We start from the raw sequence: 19604 nt of genomic DNA on the forward strand, positions 1-19604 counted from the left end.
AAGGAATACATATAATGGTATTTCTGTTCCCACTCAAAAGGAATTCTAGAGTATGTGTGAGGCAATTGATGAGAGTGAGTCTGATTTTCCCGTTTCCTCAATGGCAAACTGAGGGAACTGCAAGAACTGGGCTTTAGGAGAGATCTGGCTTTAAATAGGCTCATTTGCTTATAAGATATGTGGACATGGAGAAAACACAAGCTCTCTGAGTCTCTAAGACATTTTATTTACCTCACATGTAAAATGAGGATATAATAAAACCTGCCTGCAGGCCACTATAAGACTTACAGGCATAATGATAAGGCATCTACCATAGTGCCTGGGCACATCAGTGATCAATAAATGTTAAATATTATTATTAAGGTAATAAATGAATAAAAATTTAGCAGCATACCAGGAATGAGTCACTCAGTAATTCTGAAGAAAGAAGTGCTATATTAAATCATAGATAAATAAAAGGATACTGGTGGAGTACCCTGATTCTGAAAATCTGAAATCCAAAATGCTCCAAGATCTAAAAGTTTTTGAGTGCCAACATCTGTTCAAAGGAAATGCTCATTGGAGCATTTCAGATTTTCAGATTAGGAATGATCGACTGGTAAGTATAATACAAATATTTGAAAGCCCATAACACTTCTCATCCAAAGCATCTTAGATAAGGGATGCTCAATCTACACAGTATTCACTGACTTATCATTTTTCTTCTTGAAGCCACGGAAAGATAAATTCATTAAAGCATAAAGCAGCAAAACAGCAAACACCACGCTAGTCCATTCAAAGAAAAGTTTTTTTTTTTTGGGGGGGTGGGGGATCTGTTTTGTTTTGTTTAATCTTTCTCTTTTTTTGGTGGGGGTGGTGGTGACGGAGTCTCACTCTGTTGCCCAGGCTGGAGTGCAGTGGTGCAATCTTGGCTCACCGTAACCTCCGCCTCCCAGGTTCAAGCGATTCTCCTGCCTCAGCCTCCTGAGTAGCTAGGACGACAGGCACATGCCACCATGCCCAGCTAATTTTTGTGTTTTTAGTGGAGATGGGGTTTCACTATGTTGGCCAGGCTAATCTCGAACTTCTGGGCTCAAGTGATCCGCCCATCTGGCTTCCTAAAAAGTGCTGGGATTACAGGCCTGAGCCACCCCGCCTGGCTACCCTCTTCAAACAAAATATGGGCATTTCCATTGCCTAGGTCTTCACCTTGTCTACTTTATTGACATATTACTTACCTAGTCCCTGGAGACATATACACATTTGCCACCCTTAGGGCTCAATCAAATTGTATTGAATGCATTTATTTGGCAATTAGTCCTTGTAGTTTAATTTTCATTTCATGTATGTGTTCCATTTTCCTAACTAGATTGAAATACGCCCTTTGATGTACAGAATCCTGTTAAGTATTTTTCTTTCTTTTTTTTTTTTTTAATTTTGAGACACGGTCTTGCTCTGTCACTCAGGCTGGAGTGCAGTGGTGCAATCATGGCTCTGTGCAACACCCACCTCCCAGGCTCAAGCAATCCTTCCCCCTACCCCTCTCGCATAGCTGGGACCACAGGTGCACACCACCATGCCCGGCTACTTTTTCAAATTTCTTCTAGAGGCAAAGTCCTGCTATGTTGCCCAGGCTGGTCTCGAACTCGTGACCTCAACCTATCGTCCAGCCTTGGCCTCTCAAAGGGCTGGGACTGCAGGTGTGAGCTATCGCGCCCGGCCAACCATTTTTCTTTAAATTACTTTTTGGTTGTCACTTATCTCAATAAATATATGTTTATAAAACCTTTCTCTTATCTGAAGGGCTGACCTCAACCACTCAGGGTTGAGTCCCTGTGATAAGGTTTCAGGGCGCCTGAAATGTCATCATGATTCGTCCCCTGGGCTAAGCTGAAACCTAGTGACTTGTCGGGTCAATAAATTAAGGTTATTTCCCGATAATACAAACATGTAACACCGTGAAGTAGGTTTTAGGCAAGATTTCGTCTTTTCCACTGCAAAGGAGAGGTAAGTTCTTGCTGAAGTGGCCGAGATCCTACCTGAGACACTGGGAAGGTGGCGGGAGATTGGAACATGCAGTAGTTGCGTTCTGGAGTTTACTGAGGCTTTCCGAGTGGGGATTCCGCGCAACAGGTTTTAGGGCCCCCCTCCCTCCGGGCAGGGCATCCGGGGGCGTGGCTCAGACACAGATCTGGAGCAGCTGTCATCTGAGTAAATTTCAGGACTCCAGCTGCAAGCTTTGGCGTTTCCTAAATTCTGGAGGCTTGTCTCCCTGTCCCCCGAACCCGACTAATTTCTCTCGGTCGCTGGCGCCGCTCCTCTCCCCGACTTTTTTTTTTTCTCCTATCTCTCGCTGGCTCTTTCAGCCTCAGTTTCCCTAGGGGGCGGTAGGGGAATGATATTTGGGGGCTTTCCTACCTTCCTCTCCGAGCCGCGGAAGGTGAGACGCGGGGAGGTAGTTCGGTCGGCTTTGGGCTCCAGTCAGCGCTCCGCGGAGACTGGTCTCCGAAGGCCTTAGACCCCGGGCATTTCGCGAGCTGCGCGTCTCTCTCAGCCGCGCCACCGCGCAGGGCTGCGCCGAGCCCAAGCGCCGCGGGCTCTCCGCTCACGACTCAGTGCTCTCGTGCTCCCCCTAGAGGCCGCCGCGCCACCTCGGTCCTCCCAGGCTCGTGGGAGGTGCAGCTCACGTGACCACGCTCCGGTAGACTGAAGAAACAAAATGGCGGCTGAAGGCGGTTCGCAGTGTGGCCCCAGACATTCGGATTGAGCCTTCTCCCTCTAACCGCTTCTGCCAGCCGGGCCCCTCCGGCCTCCCCCCTGGGCCCGGCGCTCCCCACCTCCCGCACTGCGCTCGCCCCTCCCTATCCGCTTTCCCTTCTACCTAACGCCTCGGCTCCAACTAGGGGACGGCGGGGCAGGCTGACCAAGCAGCCCGCGGCTCCCGCTGCAGAGCGCTACGCCCCGGCGCCGCCGCCGCCGCCGCCGCCGTCCATGTCCGGACGCGTCCGGGGACTCAGCTCGCGGCAACGCGTTAGCAGCCGGGCCAGGCTGAGGTGGCGCCCAAGACGCGACGTAGCTCGCCCAGGGTAGGCAGCAGTAGCCAGAGGCAGCCGCAGCCACCGGCAACCCCCAGCACCAGCGGCCCGGGCCAGTGGGGGGCGGGGACGAGGAGGCGGGGGCAGCCCGGATCATTTGGCCGGGACCACCGCGGCCCGGAGGGTCGGCGACAAAGTGGTGTACAATGACCACGACAGCAAGGACGAGGAGGAAGAGGAGGAGGAAGAGGAGGACGAAGGCGACGCCGAGGAGACCCGGGAGTCTGAAGACAACTAGGAGGATGACATGGAGAAGGAGGACGATGACCGATTATCCGGAGGAGCCGGAAGCCAGCAAGGAGGACGTCAGTTACTCCACGGAAAGCAGATTCGGGAGCCATAGAACCTGCAGCAGCACTCCAGGTACCCACCCAGCGCAGTTGCTGCAGACTCCTTCCCCACCTCCTCTGCCCTACCCCCCTTGCTCCCTCTTGTGCTGTGCATCCTGTTCCGATCTCCCCCCAACCCCGCCGACCCCCAGAGGGGAAACGTGAGGGCACATCAAAGTGGTAAAAAACTAGATTTGTAAGAGGAAAGAGACGCATTGTTAAAAGTGGAGATTGCATTGTTGTAGTTTGCAAGCCACACTCGCTCGCTCTTTGTCTCCTCCGCCAACCTCCTCTTTTTTTCTTTTTTCTCCTCAGAATTTGTGCCCGTGTAGTGTCTCCACCGGGCAAGATTGAAACTTTGGCAAACACATATCCGTTGCTTTCATTTTTCTCCTCTTGTTTTGGTGTGGTTTTCCGGAATGAAAGAAGCCTCTTGTTTTGCAAACCTCTTTGCATTTCTAATGTGGTTCCTTTCGGATTTTTATTATATATCTGTTCCTTAAAAGGGAGTTAAGGATTTGGACAGATTGTGGCACACAAACACACACAAAAACATGCCTGTTTTCACACCCCTAGCTGTGGTTTTAAAATTGTGTTAAGGAAACGGATCCTTTGGGTTAGTAGGGGAACCTTATCTGGTCCTGTGTGTTTGTTTTTATTCTTCGAGTGCTAATGGGCCCGTGCAACAGTTGCTGGTAAATGATTAAAAAGCAAAGCAGAAAGCCAAACAAGACCCAACCAAATTTGGTAATTCATCCGATTCAAAATTGTTTTGGTTAAATCAAAAATAAAAGCACAAGAGCGCAGGAACGCGCGTCATAACTCGTTTGATCGCTTTGCCTTGCTTGGGAAATGCAGTTTCGTGTCACCTGTTGCAAAAGATGTGTAGTTGATCATCTAGACATAATTGCCGAAGATGAACTTTTGGACCAACTTCTGTCACACAGCGTCAGTATCAGATTTCTTACACAGCGACTTCTTCTTTTCACTCTATTTCTGAGGAAAAAGCCCTCCTGAAATGCGTAATGAATTTCTCCTTGGTAACCCCTCTTCTGTTTTCACATAGAAAAGTTTCTCTAGGCTGGTGCTGAGATGCATTTTGTTAAACACGCCCCGCCCCCCAAAGGCTGCTTTGCATTTAATACCTAGTTGCAGTGTAATAAATTGTGAAATTAACGTAACCGAAGCAACAACTGGCAAGACTTTTCCTTTATAATTTTGCAAATCTAGATTAGTTAAATTAGAATCTGGTTTAAAAGCATTTAAAAAATAAACTTTATGAGGAAATATTTGTGAGGAAAAAGGACGCTTTTTTCCTTGAAGTGAGGTGTGTCATGTCTTTCTCAGACTAGGGTAGTACAAGTGGTTACATTGAAAAGTTTCCGTTTTTCTATGAATGCTTACTTATTGGAGAAGTAGGGTAGTATTATATTAAGCCAAATGTAAACCCACGTAGGCTGCCCTAACATAAACTGAAAAAGGTAATTACTTTTGCCCGATGGTCAGAATCATTGCCAGACTTGTCCTGGGAGGCTGGCTGAAGAATGAAGGGAATGAATCAAGTGTCAGGTATTTATGTCTTATATGTAGAAAGGAATACACATCAATTCTTGCCAACTTAATTTTAGTACTTTTTTTTTTTTTTTTTTTTTTTTTGAGACAGATTCTTGCTCTGTCACCTAGGCTGGAGTGCAATGGTGCAATCTTGTCTCACTGCAACCTCCACCTCCCGGGCTCAAGTGATTCTCCTGCCTCAGCCTCCCAAGCAGCTGGGATTACAGGCGCTCACCAGCACGCCTGGCTAATGTTTGTATTTTTAGTCGAGATGGCGTTTCACCATGTTGGCCAGGCTGGTCTTGAACTCCTGACCTCGTGATCCGCCCACCTCGGCCTTCCAAAGTGCTGGGACTACAGGCGTGAGCCACCGCACCAGGCCTAGTACGTGTTTTATAGTAATAATTTTTACCTTAAGAAATCACATGTTGGTCTTTGTACCCAGAGCCGGTAATTGAAACATGGAGACTGGATTGCATACACCCCTGGAGGAAGTTTTTTCTGGTTAGACAGAGCTGAGACATTTTGGCAGGGCAGTTCAGCTAACTTTAAGTCCTATTTGAAGGCCTCGCAAGTAATATTTAGGATTGATGGTTGTGCCTATGCTGACTTAAATTACAATTTGTAGCTAGGGGTCCTTTAAAAAAATGTGTTTACTTTTGATACTTTTTTTTTTTTTTTTGAGACGGAGTCTCGCTCTGTCGCCCAGGCTGGAGTGCAGTGGCGCGATCTCGGCTCACTGCAAGCTCCGCCTCCTGGGTTTACGCCATTCTCCTGCCTCAGCCTCCTGAGTAGCTGGGACTACAGGCGCCCGCCACCGCGCCCGGCTAATTGTTTGTATTTTTAGTAGAGACGGGGTTTCACCGTGGTCTCGATCTCCTGACCTTGTGATCCACCTGCCTCGGCCTCCCAAAGTGCTGGGATTACAGGCGTGAGCCACCGCGCCCGGCCACTTTTGATACTTTTGTGACATTTTGTTTTTCTTTTTTTGGAGGAGTTTTGCTCTTGGTGCCCAGGCTGGAGTGCAATGGTACGATCTCAGCTCACTGCAACCTCCGCCTCCCAAGTTCAAGCAGTTCTCCTGCCTCACCCTCCCGAGTAGTTGGGATTATAGGCATGCGTCACCACGCTCGGCTAATTTTGTGTTTTTAGTAGAGACCTGGTTTCTCCACATTGGTCAGGCTGGTCTCGAACTCCCGACCTCAGGTGGATTGATCTGTCTACCTTGGCCACCCAAAGTGCTGGGATTACAGGCTTGAGCCACTGCGCCCGGCCCTATTTTGTTTTTTTTTAATGACACTTGGAGCCTACTGTGTGTCTACTTGTCCTATCCGTATTTGAAATGATTAACTCTGTAGAGACAGTATTGAGCTTATTCCCCTGCAGCTCCTGTAACAGTGTTTCGCTCATAGCCGCTGCTCATCAAAGGTTGGTTGGATAAATTATTGTTAGTAGATGAGAACTTGTAATAGATGAAGTTTTGATAATTCTACAGCGGGTGTCATAACCCCTAAATATTTTGGATTTAGGAAACTAAAAATTGTCCTAATTGTTTTTTGTTGTTGTTGTTGTTGTTCTTTTCTAATTGGGTTTTGATGGACAATTTGATCAGTGAATGTTTTTATTTTATTATTTATTTATTTTTTTGAGACAGAGTCTTGCTCTGTCGCCCAGGTTGGAGTACAATGGCTCGCATGATCTTGGCTCACTGCAACCTCTGCCTCCTGGATTCAAGCAGTTCTCCTGCCTCCTCCCGAGTAGCTGGGACTACAGGTGCACGCTGCCACACTCAGCTTATTTTTTGTATTTTAGTAGAGACAGAGTTTCACCATGTTGCCCAGGCTGTTCTCGAACTCCTGAACTCAGGCAATCTGCCTGCCTCGGTCTCCCAAAGTGCTAGGATTACAGGCGTGAGTCACCTCGCCCAGCCCAGTGCATGTTTTTCATTGCAAGAGTTACTTTGTTTTTGAGTTGCTATTTCATATTGCTTGCCAGGCATTGTCGTTTGTTGGCTGTGATATTAATTCAGATGTTTTTACCTTTTGCAGCACATTATCTGTTAAGATTATGGTAAAATGGATGTGACCTTTTTTTTCCTTATTTCTTCTAAAAACAAAAGGGGGTACATGTGCAGAACGTTCAGGTTTGTTCCATAGGTGTACGTGTCCCATGGTGGATTGCTGCACCTATTGACCCGCCCTCTAAGTTGCCTCCCCTCGACCCCTCCTCCCCCGGATATGAATGTCATTTTGAGTTCTAAACTTTTAGAACATGCCCACTTGTCTCGAATGAGTAACAGCGCGTGACAGTGAGTTGTTTAGGCTCAGTACTAGTTTCATTGGTTTTATAGTCTGTACTTCCTGGGTGGAGGGCTGTCAGGTAAATGTGTAGATGGAAGAAAAAAATTTTAGAAAAAATTTTAACACATTAAAAAGTATGACTGATGAATTTGAATCCTGTTGTACTGCGAAGGCTGAAAGAGGAATTTACTTTATTGGCAATTTAGAGTAATTTGATTAATTTTTATAGTTTACAGCCTTGGCTAAATTACTGACATGTGACATTCCTAACATGAGAAATAACTCACTCCTAACATAAGAAATAACTCAGTATTTTGTGGTTAATATAACTTACTACAAAGACATTAGTTGATATTACTAAAGTCATGAAAGGTTTATTTATTGAAGATTGTTTTCCTTTTATGGAAAAAATTCAAGGATGACAACTTTTTAGTATAAAATTGAAATCACCTAGTTTTGCTTAAGCTGAAGGCATATGGCTGAATAATGCTTTGATTAATTTATTTTGACTTTTTAAATTTAGGATTATTTCAGCCTGTAGGTTTTATGACGTTGCCAATATGATGAGAAGGATTGTATAGAAGCGTTTTCAATAGCCATTTGGTAAAGTTCTGACAGCACTTTGAAATTAAGCATTTGCTAACTTTAAGAAATTATATGTAAAACAGAATTGTTCTTGTGTTTCAGTCTCAGTCTTGTGTGAGACTTCTGAGAATACTTACCTGGAATTTTAAAACTTGGAACCTCTAATGACTTCATAAAACAAAAGCCCTGGTGTTATCCTGGGAGAGTTAGTGATTTATGTCCTCTAAGAATTGTGACAGTGGAGATCAGTGGCAGAGATGCCATGAGTGAACCATAGATTTACCTCAAATAGAATTTGTCACTGGTTTGACAATATTTTTCCACCAGTGTCAACTTAATATCTTTTCAGTATAATTTCTGATTGCTACAGGCGTGGTACAAAGTACAGTGGGCATTTAAAGGAAGGCAAGATTATATACCCTGTTTAAGGGGATTGGTGTGGGTATAGGCTTCCTGGATGGGCTTGTGGAGAGTAAGGACAGGCAGATGGAGGGAGGGAGCGGGAGGGAGTGGCAGGCACTGATAATAAAGTGTGGACAGTCTCAAGTAACTCGGTTTAACAAGAGCCTGAGTATGTGAATAGGAAATAAACGAATGCTTCCTTGTATGCTGTGTTGGGCAGTACCTAGAGGATCAGGCTATAGCAACTGTACTTTCCCCCTCATCTGTAGAATAAGGATGGGGCTAGACTGTGATCCTCAGACCTTTTCCCTCCTGAACACCCCGAGGGGATATGCTGTATTCCCAGCAGCACCATACGCAAACATGAAACAGAACCACATCAAATCACAGAGTTGCCGTTGAACCACTGGTGTAGCCCTTTCTCCCAAATTGAGAGAATTACTGGGGCAGTGGCCTGAAGCTCTCTCTCAAATCTATTTCATATCTGTTTAATTTTGGGTATGGGATGATCGGAAGATCTTGAAAGAGTGGGGTGTGATTTCAGAGGGATGCCACGAAGTTTAGCATAGCTTCTGTTCTGCAGGATGGATTGACAAGGACGAGATAGCTGATGGGTTTTGTAGTTCTGAATGGAAGATCAGTCCAGGAGGTACTTTAGAGTTCTTCAGGCCTTGACACATAGAGTGTAGAGGGAGGAATGCATCACCTGTTTCTCCCTAAGAATGATAGTACTTTCAGTAACAATAGGGAGGTCAAGATTATAAGGGAAATTAATGACATCTGTTTTCAGGTATCAGTACCTCAAGAGGTTAAACATGAGAATTAAAATGAGAGCCAAAAGGGTTTTGAAAAAGTTGGGCAACATGATTTGCGAGTAGTCGAGAGGCGTGTCCTAGTTATGCAGTAATAAATAGTCTTGCATACAGTTCGTGCTTTGCTTTTCTTTCTTTCTTTTTTTTTTTTTAAGACGGAGTCTCGCCCTGTGGTGGAGGCTGGAGTACAGTGGCAGGATCTCGGCTCACTGCAAGCTCCGCCTTCCGGGTTCACGCCATTCTTCTGCCTCAGCCTCCCGAGTAGCTGGGACTATAGGCCCTGCCACCATGCCTGGCTAATATTTTTTTTTTTGTATTTTTAGTAGAGACGGGGTTTCACCATGTTAGCCCGGATGGTCTTGATCTCCTGACCATGTTATCTGCCCACCTCAGCCTCCCAGAGTGCTGGGATTACAGGCGTGAGCCACCGTGCCTGGCCTTTTTTCTTGTTCTTTTTTTTTTCCGAGGCGGAGTTTCGCTCTTGTTGCCCAGGCTGGAGTGCAATGGCGAGATCTCGGCTCACCGCAACCTCCGCCTCCCGGGTTCAAGCCATTCTTCTGCCTCAGCCTCCGGAGTAGCTGGGATGACAGGCATGTGCCACCATGCCCGACTAATTTTGTATTTCTAGTAGAGACGGGGTTTCTCCATGTTGGTCAGGCTGGTCTCAAACTTCGGACCTCACCTGATCCGCCCACCTTGGCCTCCCTAAGTGCTGGGATTACAGGCCTGAGCCACCGCGCCCGGCCAGTTTGTGCTTTTCTATTGTGCTCACCCAGGGGCGTGTTTGGAAGTTTGTATTGAAACGTGTATAACAGGACTGGGGATGTTAAGACCAGGAGCTCTGGTCTCTTCTGTTAGGTCCTCCTCTCCTCAACCCTCAAGACCCCGTGTCTTCCCTTTGACTAAAGACCCGTAATGGTGGAGACATGGGGGTGAGAGAGTGGTAGTCATGGTGGGCAAGTGGTAATCTGGGTGACCCAGGAGCAAATCCTAGCTGATGCCCTTTTCTCTTCCTGCTCCTTAGCCAGGCTTGAATCCCTCCTCCTGGGAGATCTTCCCTGAGTCCTGTTGCGCACCTTGTTCTTCCTTTTCTTTGAGTGCCTGTTGACAGTGGCTATGATCTCAGCACGAGCTTAACACTGACACTAATTATTCTAATTTTTTTTTTTCTTTTGAGATGGAGTCTCACTCTGTCGCCAAGGCTGGAGTGTAGTGACACAATCTCAGCTCACTGCAACCTCTGCCTCCCGGGTTCAAGTGATTCTCCTGCCTCAGCCCTCTGAGTGGCTGGTACTACAGGTGCCCACCACCACACCTGGCTAATTTTTGTACTTTTTAACAGAGACAGGGTTTTACCATATTGACCAGGTGGCTCTTGAACTCCTGACCTAGTGATCCACCTGCCTCGGCTTCCCGAAGTGCTGGGATTATAGGCAGGAGCCACCGCGCCCAGCCTCTAATTTTTTTCATGCTTTTGGTTCTTTAACAAGATAAGCATGGGAGGCAGCATGTTTCTTAACTTAAAAAAAAATTTACACATTAAAATGCACTTTAAAAGATTGAAAGTGACCATATAGAAAGAATTAAAATGCACATGATTAAATATAATTATAATGTTTTAATTGTTTTGTCTGCTGGTATATATCTAAATTTTTTATATTTTTCTAGATATATTCAAATATTATTTTGCTATTGTCACATTTTAAAAACATTGACAGTAATAGTTAACATTTATTGAACATCTTTTAAATTGCTGAATGATTTTCAAGCAATATTTATGAAAATTCAATTTTTAAAAGGTAACAGCTTCATGGAGATGTAATTTACATATTGTAAAATGTACCCTTGTAAAGTATATACTTTAGTGTTTTTTTTAGCTTATTGACAGAGTTGTGCATCCATTAACACTACCTAATTCCAGCAAGTTTTTATGCCCCCGCAAAAGAAGCCCATACCTATAGCAGTCACTCCCTGTTCTTCACCTCCCTCCTGCTCACCCCCTGGCAGCCACTAATCTACTTTCATTCTCTGTTGATTTGCCTCTTATGGACATTTCTTATTAAGTGGAACCATATAATGTATGGCTTCTGTCATTTAGCCTAATGTTTTCAAGGTTTATGCATATCGTAGCATGTTTCAGTACTATATTTGAATAACACTTCATTGTATGGCTATACCACTTTTTTTTTTTTTTTTTTTTTTTCCTCATGGAGACAGGGTCTTGCAATGCTCAAACTCCTGGGCTCAGGCTTCCTGCCTCAGCCTTCCAGCCTCCAGAGTAGCTAGGGTTACAGGCACACACCTCTGTGCCCAGAGACCATGTTTTGCTTATCCATTTCATAAGTTCATGAACATCTGAACTGTTTCCACTTTCTGGCTATTATGAATAATGCTGCTGAGTACATTTGTGTGCATGTTTTTATCTATACATATGTTTTCATTTCTCTTAGGTATATAACTAGGATTATTTGCTGGATTATTGCAAATTCAATTTTAATTTTTTTTTTTTTGACACAGTCTCACTCTGTCACCCAGGCCAGAGTACAGTGGCATGACCATGGCTCACTGCAACCTCTGCCTCCTGGGTTCAAGCGATTCTCCTGCCTCAGTCTCCTGAATAGCTGGGACTACAGGTGTGTGCCACCATGCTTGGCTAATTTTTGTATTTTTAGTAGAAGGGGGTTTCACCGTGTTGGCCAGGCTGGTCTCGAACTTCTGACCTCAAGTGATCCACCTGCCTTGGCCTCCCAAAGTGCTGGGATTACAGGTGTGAGCCACTGCACCTGGCAGAAAATAATTCAGCAGTTAGAATGAATCCTTAATGATAGATTGGTTAGGCTGGGATGTGGTGAGGGGGAGACAAGGAGTCAAGCATGAACTGACTTCTGAATCTCCTGTTTGAAATGTTTGTTCCCCGGTGCCGTAAAGAAATAGCACTTGAACATTAATTTATTTAGTAAGGCCATTTTTACTTCCTGCAGAAAGGGTACACTCGCCAGCAGTTTTGCCACGAGAGTACACTGAACAAAGAAGACAGGGTCATTTATAACCTGACACGTCTACCGTACTGCTGTGTCCCGTTTCCATTGGCTGGAACGGGACCTCACATTCTGTATTTGTCCCGATCGGCTAGTAACTTAGAACTTTTTAAAAGAGGCAAAGGTAACTTAGTAACTTAGAACTTTTTAAAAGAGGCAAAGGTAGAGGGAAACAAAGGAAGGAGGAAGTAACTTGTGGAATGATGAGAAAGGTAAAAACACTTTTAAATAAGGAAGAGGAACAGGCTATGACCTAATGCTTGCTTGGACCACTAAAAGCATGCCAGGGCAAATATTTAGGCTACATTGTGGGAGCTAAGAACATAAAGCACATTTATTTCTTTATTATGGCTAGCAGATATTTAAGAATGTTAGCACAGGTCTTTGAATAAATTTTGCTTCTAAGAGAAGTTACTATTTATTCCTAATTAGACAAGGAGAAAAGTATTTGAAGAGGAACCTTTACTTTTTACATCTCTCTTATTTCTCTTTTCCTTATTCACTCCTTATTTCTTCTCTTCATCTCAAATTGATCTAGATTTCTTTGTAGTTCTCACACACCTAACTCCTAGTCACCCATCCATCACCTTCTCCAGCCTGCCGTCTCTGATCACCATTCCCTGTACCCGCAGGTGGGGCTGAGTTCCTTTGGTTCCCACCCCCTTAACCTCCAGGACCATGTGCATTAATTATTTCAGTTTCCAAATATTTGGGGATTTTTTAGATATCTTTCTGTTACTGATTTCTAATTTCATTTCATTTTGTTCAGAGAGCATACTTTGTATGACTTTAATTTTGCAAAACATTTTTAGAGGTTTGTTTTGTACCCCAAAATTTTATCAGTCTAAGGAATGTTCCATATGTAGTTGAAAAGAATTTTGTATTCTGCTTTTGTTAGGTGGAGTATTGCATGAATATCAGTTAGGTCAAGTTTGTTGATAGTGTTATTAAGATCTGTCTTTCTACTTGTTCTGTTGATCACTGAGAGAAGTGTTGAAGTTGACAGCTATTGTGAAGGATTTGTCTGTTTCTCCTTGAAGTTCTCGCAATCTTCATGTATTTTGAGGCTCTGTATTCATGTATTTTGAGGCTTCTTCCTAAAGTCCGTATACCTTTAGGAAGGATTGTTTTATCCTCTTACTTATTTAACCTCTGTATCTGTATCTTTATCTGTTAAGACGTGGAACTGAAATGGCCTGTTAATGATCTGGCCCTTCCTTCATTACACCCTACTTTGGGCAGGGAATGTCCCATTCAGTCTCTGTAGTGCCTGGTTAAATCTCTTGAATGCAGTAGGCAGCACAGGTAATTGTGGAACTGAATGTTGAGTCAAAGCCTGTGGATTGTTTTCACCCTCGTACTGTCCAGTATGGTAGCTACTAGCCACATGTGGAGAGTTAAATTAATTGAAACTAGGCCAGGCGTGGTGGCTCACACCTGTAGTCTCAATACTTTGGGAGGCTGAGGTGGGAAATCACTTGAGGCAGCAGTTCAAGGTGAGCCTGAGCAACAAGGTTTTGTAAAAACCCTGTTTTCACAAAAGAATTAAAATAGTTGGGCATAGGATGGCGTGCCTGTAGTCCTACCTATTTGGGAGGCTGAGGTGGGAGGATTGCTTGAGGCCAGGAGTTTGAGGCTCTAGTCATCTATGAACTGTGACACCACACTCCAGCCTGGATGACAGGGTTAGAACCCATCTCTTAAAAAAAAAAAATAAGTAAAATGAAAACTTCAGTTTCTCCAGTGGCACTAGCTATTATACGTTCATTTCAAGTGCTCTGTATTCACGTGTATTGCACCACACAAATGTAGAGCATTTGGGGCATTTCACATCATTGCAGAAAGTTCCCGTGGACTCATTGTAGGCAGTCTGCCTCTGTTAGACTAGTGAGAATTTACCTAACATCTCTTTTTTTTCTAGCCTTGTATTTGCCCTAAATCCTGCACAGCTTGGGTAGCCCCAGCGATCTGGCTGAGTGAGGTCCTCCTTTGTGGAGACTCTGGGCCCTGCATTATTTGTGTATGTGATGGTACCGCATTTCTGCAATAAGATTTGGGGTCATGCGTGAGATGACTTTCCATTATTTGTTGTTCTTTGTGGTAGGGTGAAGAGGCAGTCAGTTAACACATAATTAGAAAATCTGCCACAGTCCTGGTAAAATTAAGCTAAGAGTCATATATATAGGCCAGAAGGGAAGGAAGGATTAGGATTCAGAGACTTTTGGTTGAGAAATTAAATTTGATAACTCAGAGAATTTCAGTGTTATAAAAGTGTAAATGTTGATACACAAACTGAATTGTGAGATGTTAGTATGTCCTAGTGTGTCTGGATTCTCCTATATAAAACCTCTTTCTCAGGAGTCTCGGCCAAATTATCTATGGAACGCTAAGAAAGAGATTTGCTAAGAAAGTTATGCTTAGACTCCTCTCTACTCATGGATATGTTCTGTAATTCACACACTTGGGAAACGGCATGGCCATGTGATTCATACCCGATGGCAACATTCAGTAGGTGCAGTTTATGTATTTTACTAGAAATATGGCTTCCTGCTCGATTTCAGAATGTTCATAGTGCCTCTTTTGAGGTCTGTGTGTATATTTTATTTATAGACGTTAAAAAGTATTTCAGAAATGCATATATTAATCTGTGTGGAATTTATTTTGTCCTTGGACCAAGAAGTGGTCCAACACTTAAAACAGTGAATAACATCTTAGCCCATCCTAAAACAATCCTTCCTAAAGGTTTATGAACTTAATAACAGAGCCTCAAAATACATGAGGACTCAGAACTCCAAGGAGAACCAGACATATCCTTAACAATATTGTAGACTTCAACACTCTTCTCACAGTAATCAAGAGAACAAGTAGACAGAAAGAAAGTGCACTTTTCCGTGTTTTTGTAGACATCAAAATTATTTCACACACTTCTGAAAGTCTCATTCAGTAAGTTACTCATGTCTCCACCTTATGACTGTACTGTGCTTTCAAAGTGCTGTGCAAAGAATAAAAAGTTTTAAAGTGGTTTTGCTGTAATTTCAGATACATATTTGAACTTTTGAGTCTGAATTATCCAGGTGAAATGCATTGGATCTCTGATCCTCTGTAAACTGGGAAGATTACCTTCTTCCAGGTATGCTGATTGTCCTTAACTGCCTTAATGGCATGAATTGTGAATCTTCTCTGTGTCGGAAGAAACCTAACAGTGGAGATTGTTTATGGCAAGGGTCACAAATTTACATGCTCAGAAGGTTAGGACCCTCTGTAAGGTAAAGACATGAAGTGCCCCCTTCTTTATTAACACATAACTGCATTTGCTGTTATCTATTTGCCTAGAATTCAGGCCCTTTTTGCTGTTACAGACAGCGCTGTCCTAAATGTGCTAGAGAAGTATCTTTAGTCACTTAAGCTGGTGTTTCTGTGGAGTAGGTTCCTAGGAGTGGGACTGGATTGTTGGGTTACAGTGTGTGCCATTTAGAAGACTGAACCAGATTATACTCTCAGCATCTGTTTGTTTTTAAACCTTCCCTAGTCTGTGCTTATGTGTTTTTCTTCTTTTGTTTTTTATTTATTTATTTTTTTTGAGATGGAGTCTCACTCTGTCACCCAGGATGGAGTGCACCGGTATGATCTTGGCTCACTGCAACCTCCACCTCTGAGGTTCAAGCAGTTCGCCTGCCTCCTGCCTACCACCACACACAGCCAATTTTTAGTTGTTGTTTTTTTTTAAATTTTTAAAAAAATTTTTAGTAGAGACAGGGTTTCACCATGTTGCCCAGGCTGGTCTCAAACTCCTGACCTCAAGTGATCTGCCCATCTTGGCCTCTCAAAGTACTGGGATTACAGATGTGAGCCACTGTGCCCGGCCTCTTTTTGAGAATAGTCTTACTTTGTCGCCCAGGCTGGAGTGCAGTAGAATGATCTTGGCTCACTGCAACCTCCGCCTCCCAGTTCAAGCTATTCTTGTGCCTGAGACTCCCAAGTAGCTGGGATCACAGGTGTGTGCCACCACACTTGGCTAATTTTGTATTTTTAGTAGAGATGGGGTTTCACCACATTGGCCAGGCTGTTCTTGAACCCCTGGCCTCCACCTGCCTTGGCCTCCTAAAGTGCTGGGATTACAGGCATGGGCCATCGTGTCTAGCCAATAAAACTTTTTTCGGTGAGTGATTCCAGCCCTTGATGCATAGGAGGGTAGGGTCTGTAGGAGTGTAGCCTTAACTGATGAATCTGAAAGCTCTGGGTGATGTGAGCATGTGCCAGGTTCCTGGCTTGTATCTGCCTCTAGTACTTCAGGAACTTCCCAACTAGATGGAGGCAGTAAAAATGGGCTCTGCCAGGATGTACCTGTAACAGAGCCATTCAACCATACCCTTGTGCTGTCTGCCTTTAATCACGAAGATTATGAGCTAAGAATGTGGATGCATTTTTATTTTTTAAACATGTAGCAATTATCACTCAGATAGGCATCTTAAATCTATTTGTTTTGGTTGGATTTAAGACCGTTGTCATTCTTTATGAAAAGGAAGATAGTCCAGATTGCTATTCAGAAGGCTGTGTCAGATGCATTCCAGAGACTGTTGATTATGGTTCTAGGTAAAACTTTCTCAATCGTCGTTGAAGTACTTCAGTTTCAATGAGCACATAAATGCATTTTGAAAAGTTAATTGGATAAAAATATCAATGGATAAAAATATTGATGGATAAAACACTCCCTAGTATGCTTTCATTTGCTAAATTATTTCACAGCAACAGGCTCAAATTTGTTCTTTGTGACATTTGTAGGAAAAATGACAGCAAATATTGTCCCTAGTTTATAGATGTGAAAGGACTTGCCTCAGTTCATACAGAAAATGTTTGAGGCAGGTCTTCTTTAATTGCATGCCCATCATACAGAATAGTGATTATAAGCCTCGGACACATGGATTTGAGTCCTAACTCTGTCTCTTAGATTTTTTAATGCAATTTTAGATCTTATGGCCAGAGAGATTTGAAGATATTTAATATCTCTAAGCTGCAATCTTTATCTGCAAACTGGGGTTAGTAAGCCAGTCAAGCTTCTGGGGGATATTGTAAGACAAAATGAGATGACAAATGTCAAAACTCAGAACTGTACTTACAAGGTAAGCAGATAGAATATGCTGTTATTGTCATTGCTGTTTTCTCTCTGAATAAATACTCTCAGCTGAAGAGTTTATTAGATTATGTTTTCCGAATCGAGAATTCTCTTCCCGCTTTCATTTCTGGCACTGACATATTGGCCAAATATGATTCTTATACAATAATCAGCTGCTTTGCTGTGAGCCTTGGAAGTGGTCGTGCTGTTGTATGGCATTGCTTGTATTCCCTGTTCCGTTCTACAGTGGTGCAGATGTCATAGCCTGTGCCCGAAGGAAACATGGTGTTTAGCAAAGAGTCCCTGAACGGAGTTGCTCTTCTGCTTCACAGCCCTGAAGGATTAGAGATTGAGAGATCCTAATTAAGTTACTACAGATTTTTATTTGCTTGTAAGAGGTGGCCATGATTGCTCTCAGCTTTCCAACCTGGGCAGCTCTTCTAGTGGAAGTCTTACTTCCTTGGTCATCAACTGTCAAGTCTGAGTAACAACCTTTAATAACGAAGCTAAATGTGTGGGTTGTCCCCCTCTCCCTAGTATGCAGAGGTATCCTTTGCACACACTCAAAACTTCTTAGACCAAAAGCCCTTATAGCTGTAGTTTTCCTTGAAGGAAATTGTATTGTCTATAGAGTACGTGGGCCATTTTCTTCCCATAAAATGTTCGAATGTTCTATCTCTGAGGGTTTGTTCATTGTATCTGGTGGCATTTTGGTTCTCAGGGAGTAGACACCTAGCTGTGCTTCTAACGTGAAGTGTCTACTAGCCCCGTGGTCTCTGTTTTGGATTTGAACTTACTTCAGCCCCCCACCTGATGCCTTACCATTTAATCATATTGTGATTCAACATTTTTGTTTCCACATTTCTTATTTCCTATGTTATTATTCCTTAGTTCCTATCTGTAACATCGTAAAGTACTTTGACCCAAACACAGTAAATATTTCACACATATGTTAAAAACTGAGGTGTGAGACTGGACATGGTGACTCACACCTGAAATCTCAGTACTCTGGGAGGCCAAGACAGAAGGATCACTTCAAGCCAGGAGTTCGAGACCAGCCTGGAAAACAAAGTGGGATCATGTCTCTAAAAAAGAGAATTAGCTGGGCACAGTGGTGTAGTCCTGATATTCTGGAGGATGAAGCAGGAGGATGACTTGAGCCCAGGAATTCCAGGCTACAGTGAGCTATGATAGTGCCACTGTACTCCAGCCTGGGTGACAGAGTGAGACCCTGTCTCCAAAAAAAGAAAAAAAAAAAAGAAAGAAAAAAAAAATCGAAGTGCATGATGAGGAGATGAGGAAACCCAGGAAAATGCTCTTATTTTCTGCTTTTAGAAACCAAAAGAATGTCTCATTGTGGGCTGCTACCATTATATGCAGGACATTTTAGAATGAAAAAGATTCTGAATTGATCTTTGCTAACTTTATTTCAGAAAGTAGTAAAATAGTTGTGGCATACAGACCCAGTGAAGAGATTGTAGATGTCAGATGGGAAGAAGAACTACACGGTTTAATTCAAGTATGTGGAGATAAAAACTCAGGAGTAACAGGGCCGGGTGCAGTGGCTCACACCTGTAATGTCAGTGCTTTGGGAGGCCAAGGCGGGAGGATCACCTGAGGTCGGGAGTTCAAGACCAGCCTAACCAACATGGAGAAATGGTGGCGCATGCATATAATCCCAGCTACTCAGGAGGCTGAGGCAGGAGAATCGCTTGAACCTGGGAGGCGGAGGTTGCAGTGAGTCGAGATCACGCCATTGCATTCCAGCCTGGGCAACAAGAGTGAAACTCTATCTCAAAAAACAAACAGGCTGGGCGCGGTGGCTCAAACCTGTAATCCTGGCACTTTGGGAGGCAGAGGTGGGCGGATCATGAGGTCAGGAGTTCAAGACCAGCCCGGCCAACATGGTGAAACCCTGTCTCTACTAAAAATACAAAAATTTGCCAGGTGTGGTGGCAGGCCCCTGTAATCACCGCTACTTGGGAAGCTGAGGCAGGAAAATCACTTGAACCCAGGAGGCAGAGGTTGCAGTGAGCCGAGATCATTCCACTGCACTCCTGTCTGGGTGACAGAGCAAGACTCCGTTTTGAGAAAGAAAATAAATAAATAAATAAAAACAACTCAAGGGTCAGATAACATGTCCAGTATAACCATAATTCAAAATAAGCAGCAGAATTTGGAGGATAATTTCCTTCATTCTCAGGAAAATGTGAAACTCCGAAACTGCTTTTTGAGTGCAGGGTATTTCTGGGGCTTTTCCTAAAGTTTTGACCCTTGGCTCTTTCCCCTTATTTGGAGTTTGGAGACAGAACTGAGGACTGTGTTACTACAGCTGTGGACATAGGAGAGGGGTTAGTCTCCCCCGGCCCCAGGAGTAAGGGATGCTGGGCTGCTTGA

The 19604-nt window shown here is 43.8% G+C and overlaps 1 protein-coding gene across 18 annotated transcripts in view; it reads left to right on the top strand.

Annotated features, from left to right (window-relative positions):
* Nucleotides 1-19604, top strand: part of LOC105469580 (leucine-rich repeat-containing protein 37A3-like) — a 200424-nt gene that overhangs the window by 135905 nt on the left and 44915 nt on the right. The window contains exon 1 of one of the 18 annotated variants that reach the window (XM_071083365.1): nt 3084-3437. The exons of 14 other annotated variants lie outside the window; for them this stretch is intronic. In XM_071083365.1, coding sequence (XP_070939466.1) covers nt 3221-3437 — 217 coding nt within the window. In that variant the 5' untranslated portion in view covers nt 3084-3220. Of the gene's footprint in view, nt 1-3083; nt 3438-19604 lie in introns of those variants that run through there. 3 more of the 18 variants (XM_071083367.1, XM_071083371.1, XM_071083372.1) reach the window with 3 other exon arrangements.

This window comes from Macaca nemestrina, chromosome 17 (genome assembly GCF_043159975.1).
Source record: "Macaca nemestrina isolate mMacNem1 chromosome 17, mMacNem.hap1, whole genome shotgun sequence".
NCBI lineage: Eukaryota > Metazoa > Chordata > Mammalia > Primates > Cercopithecidae > Macaca > Macaca nemestrina.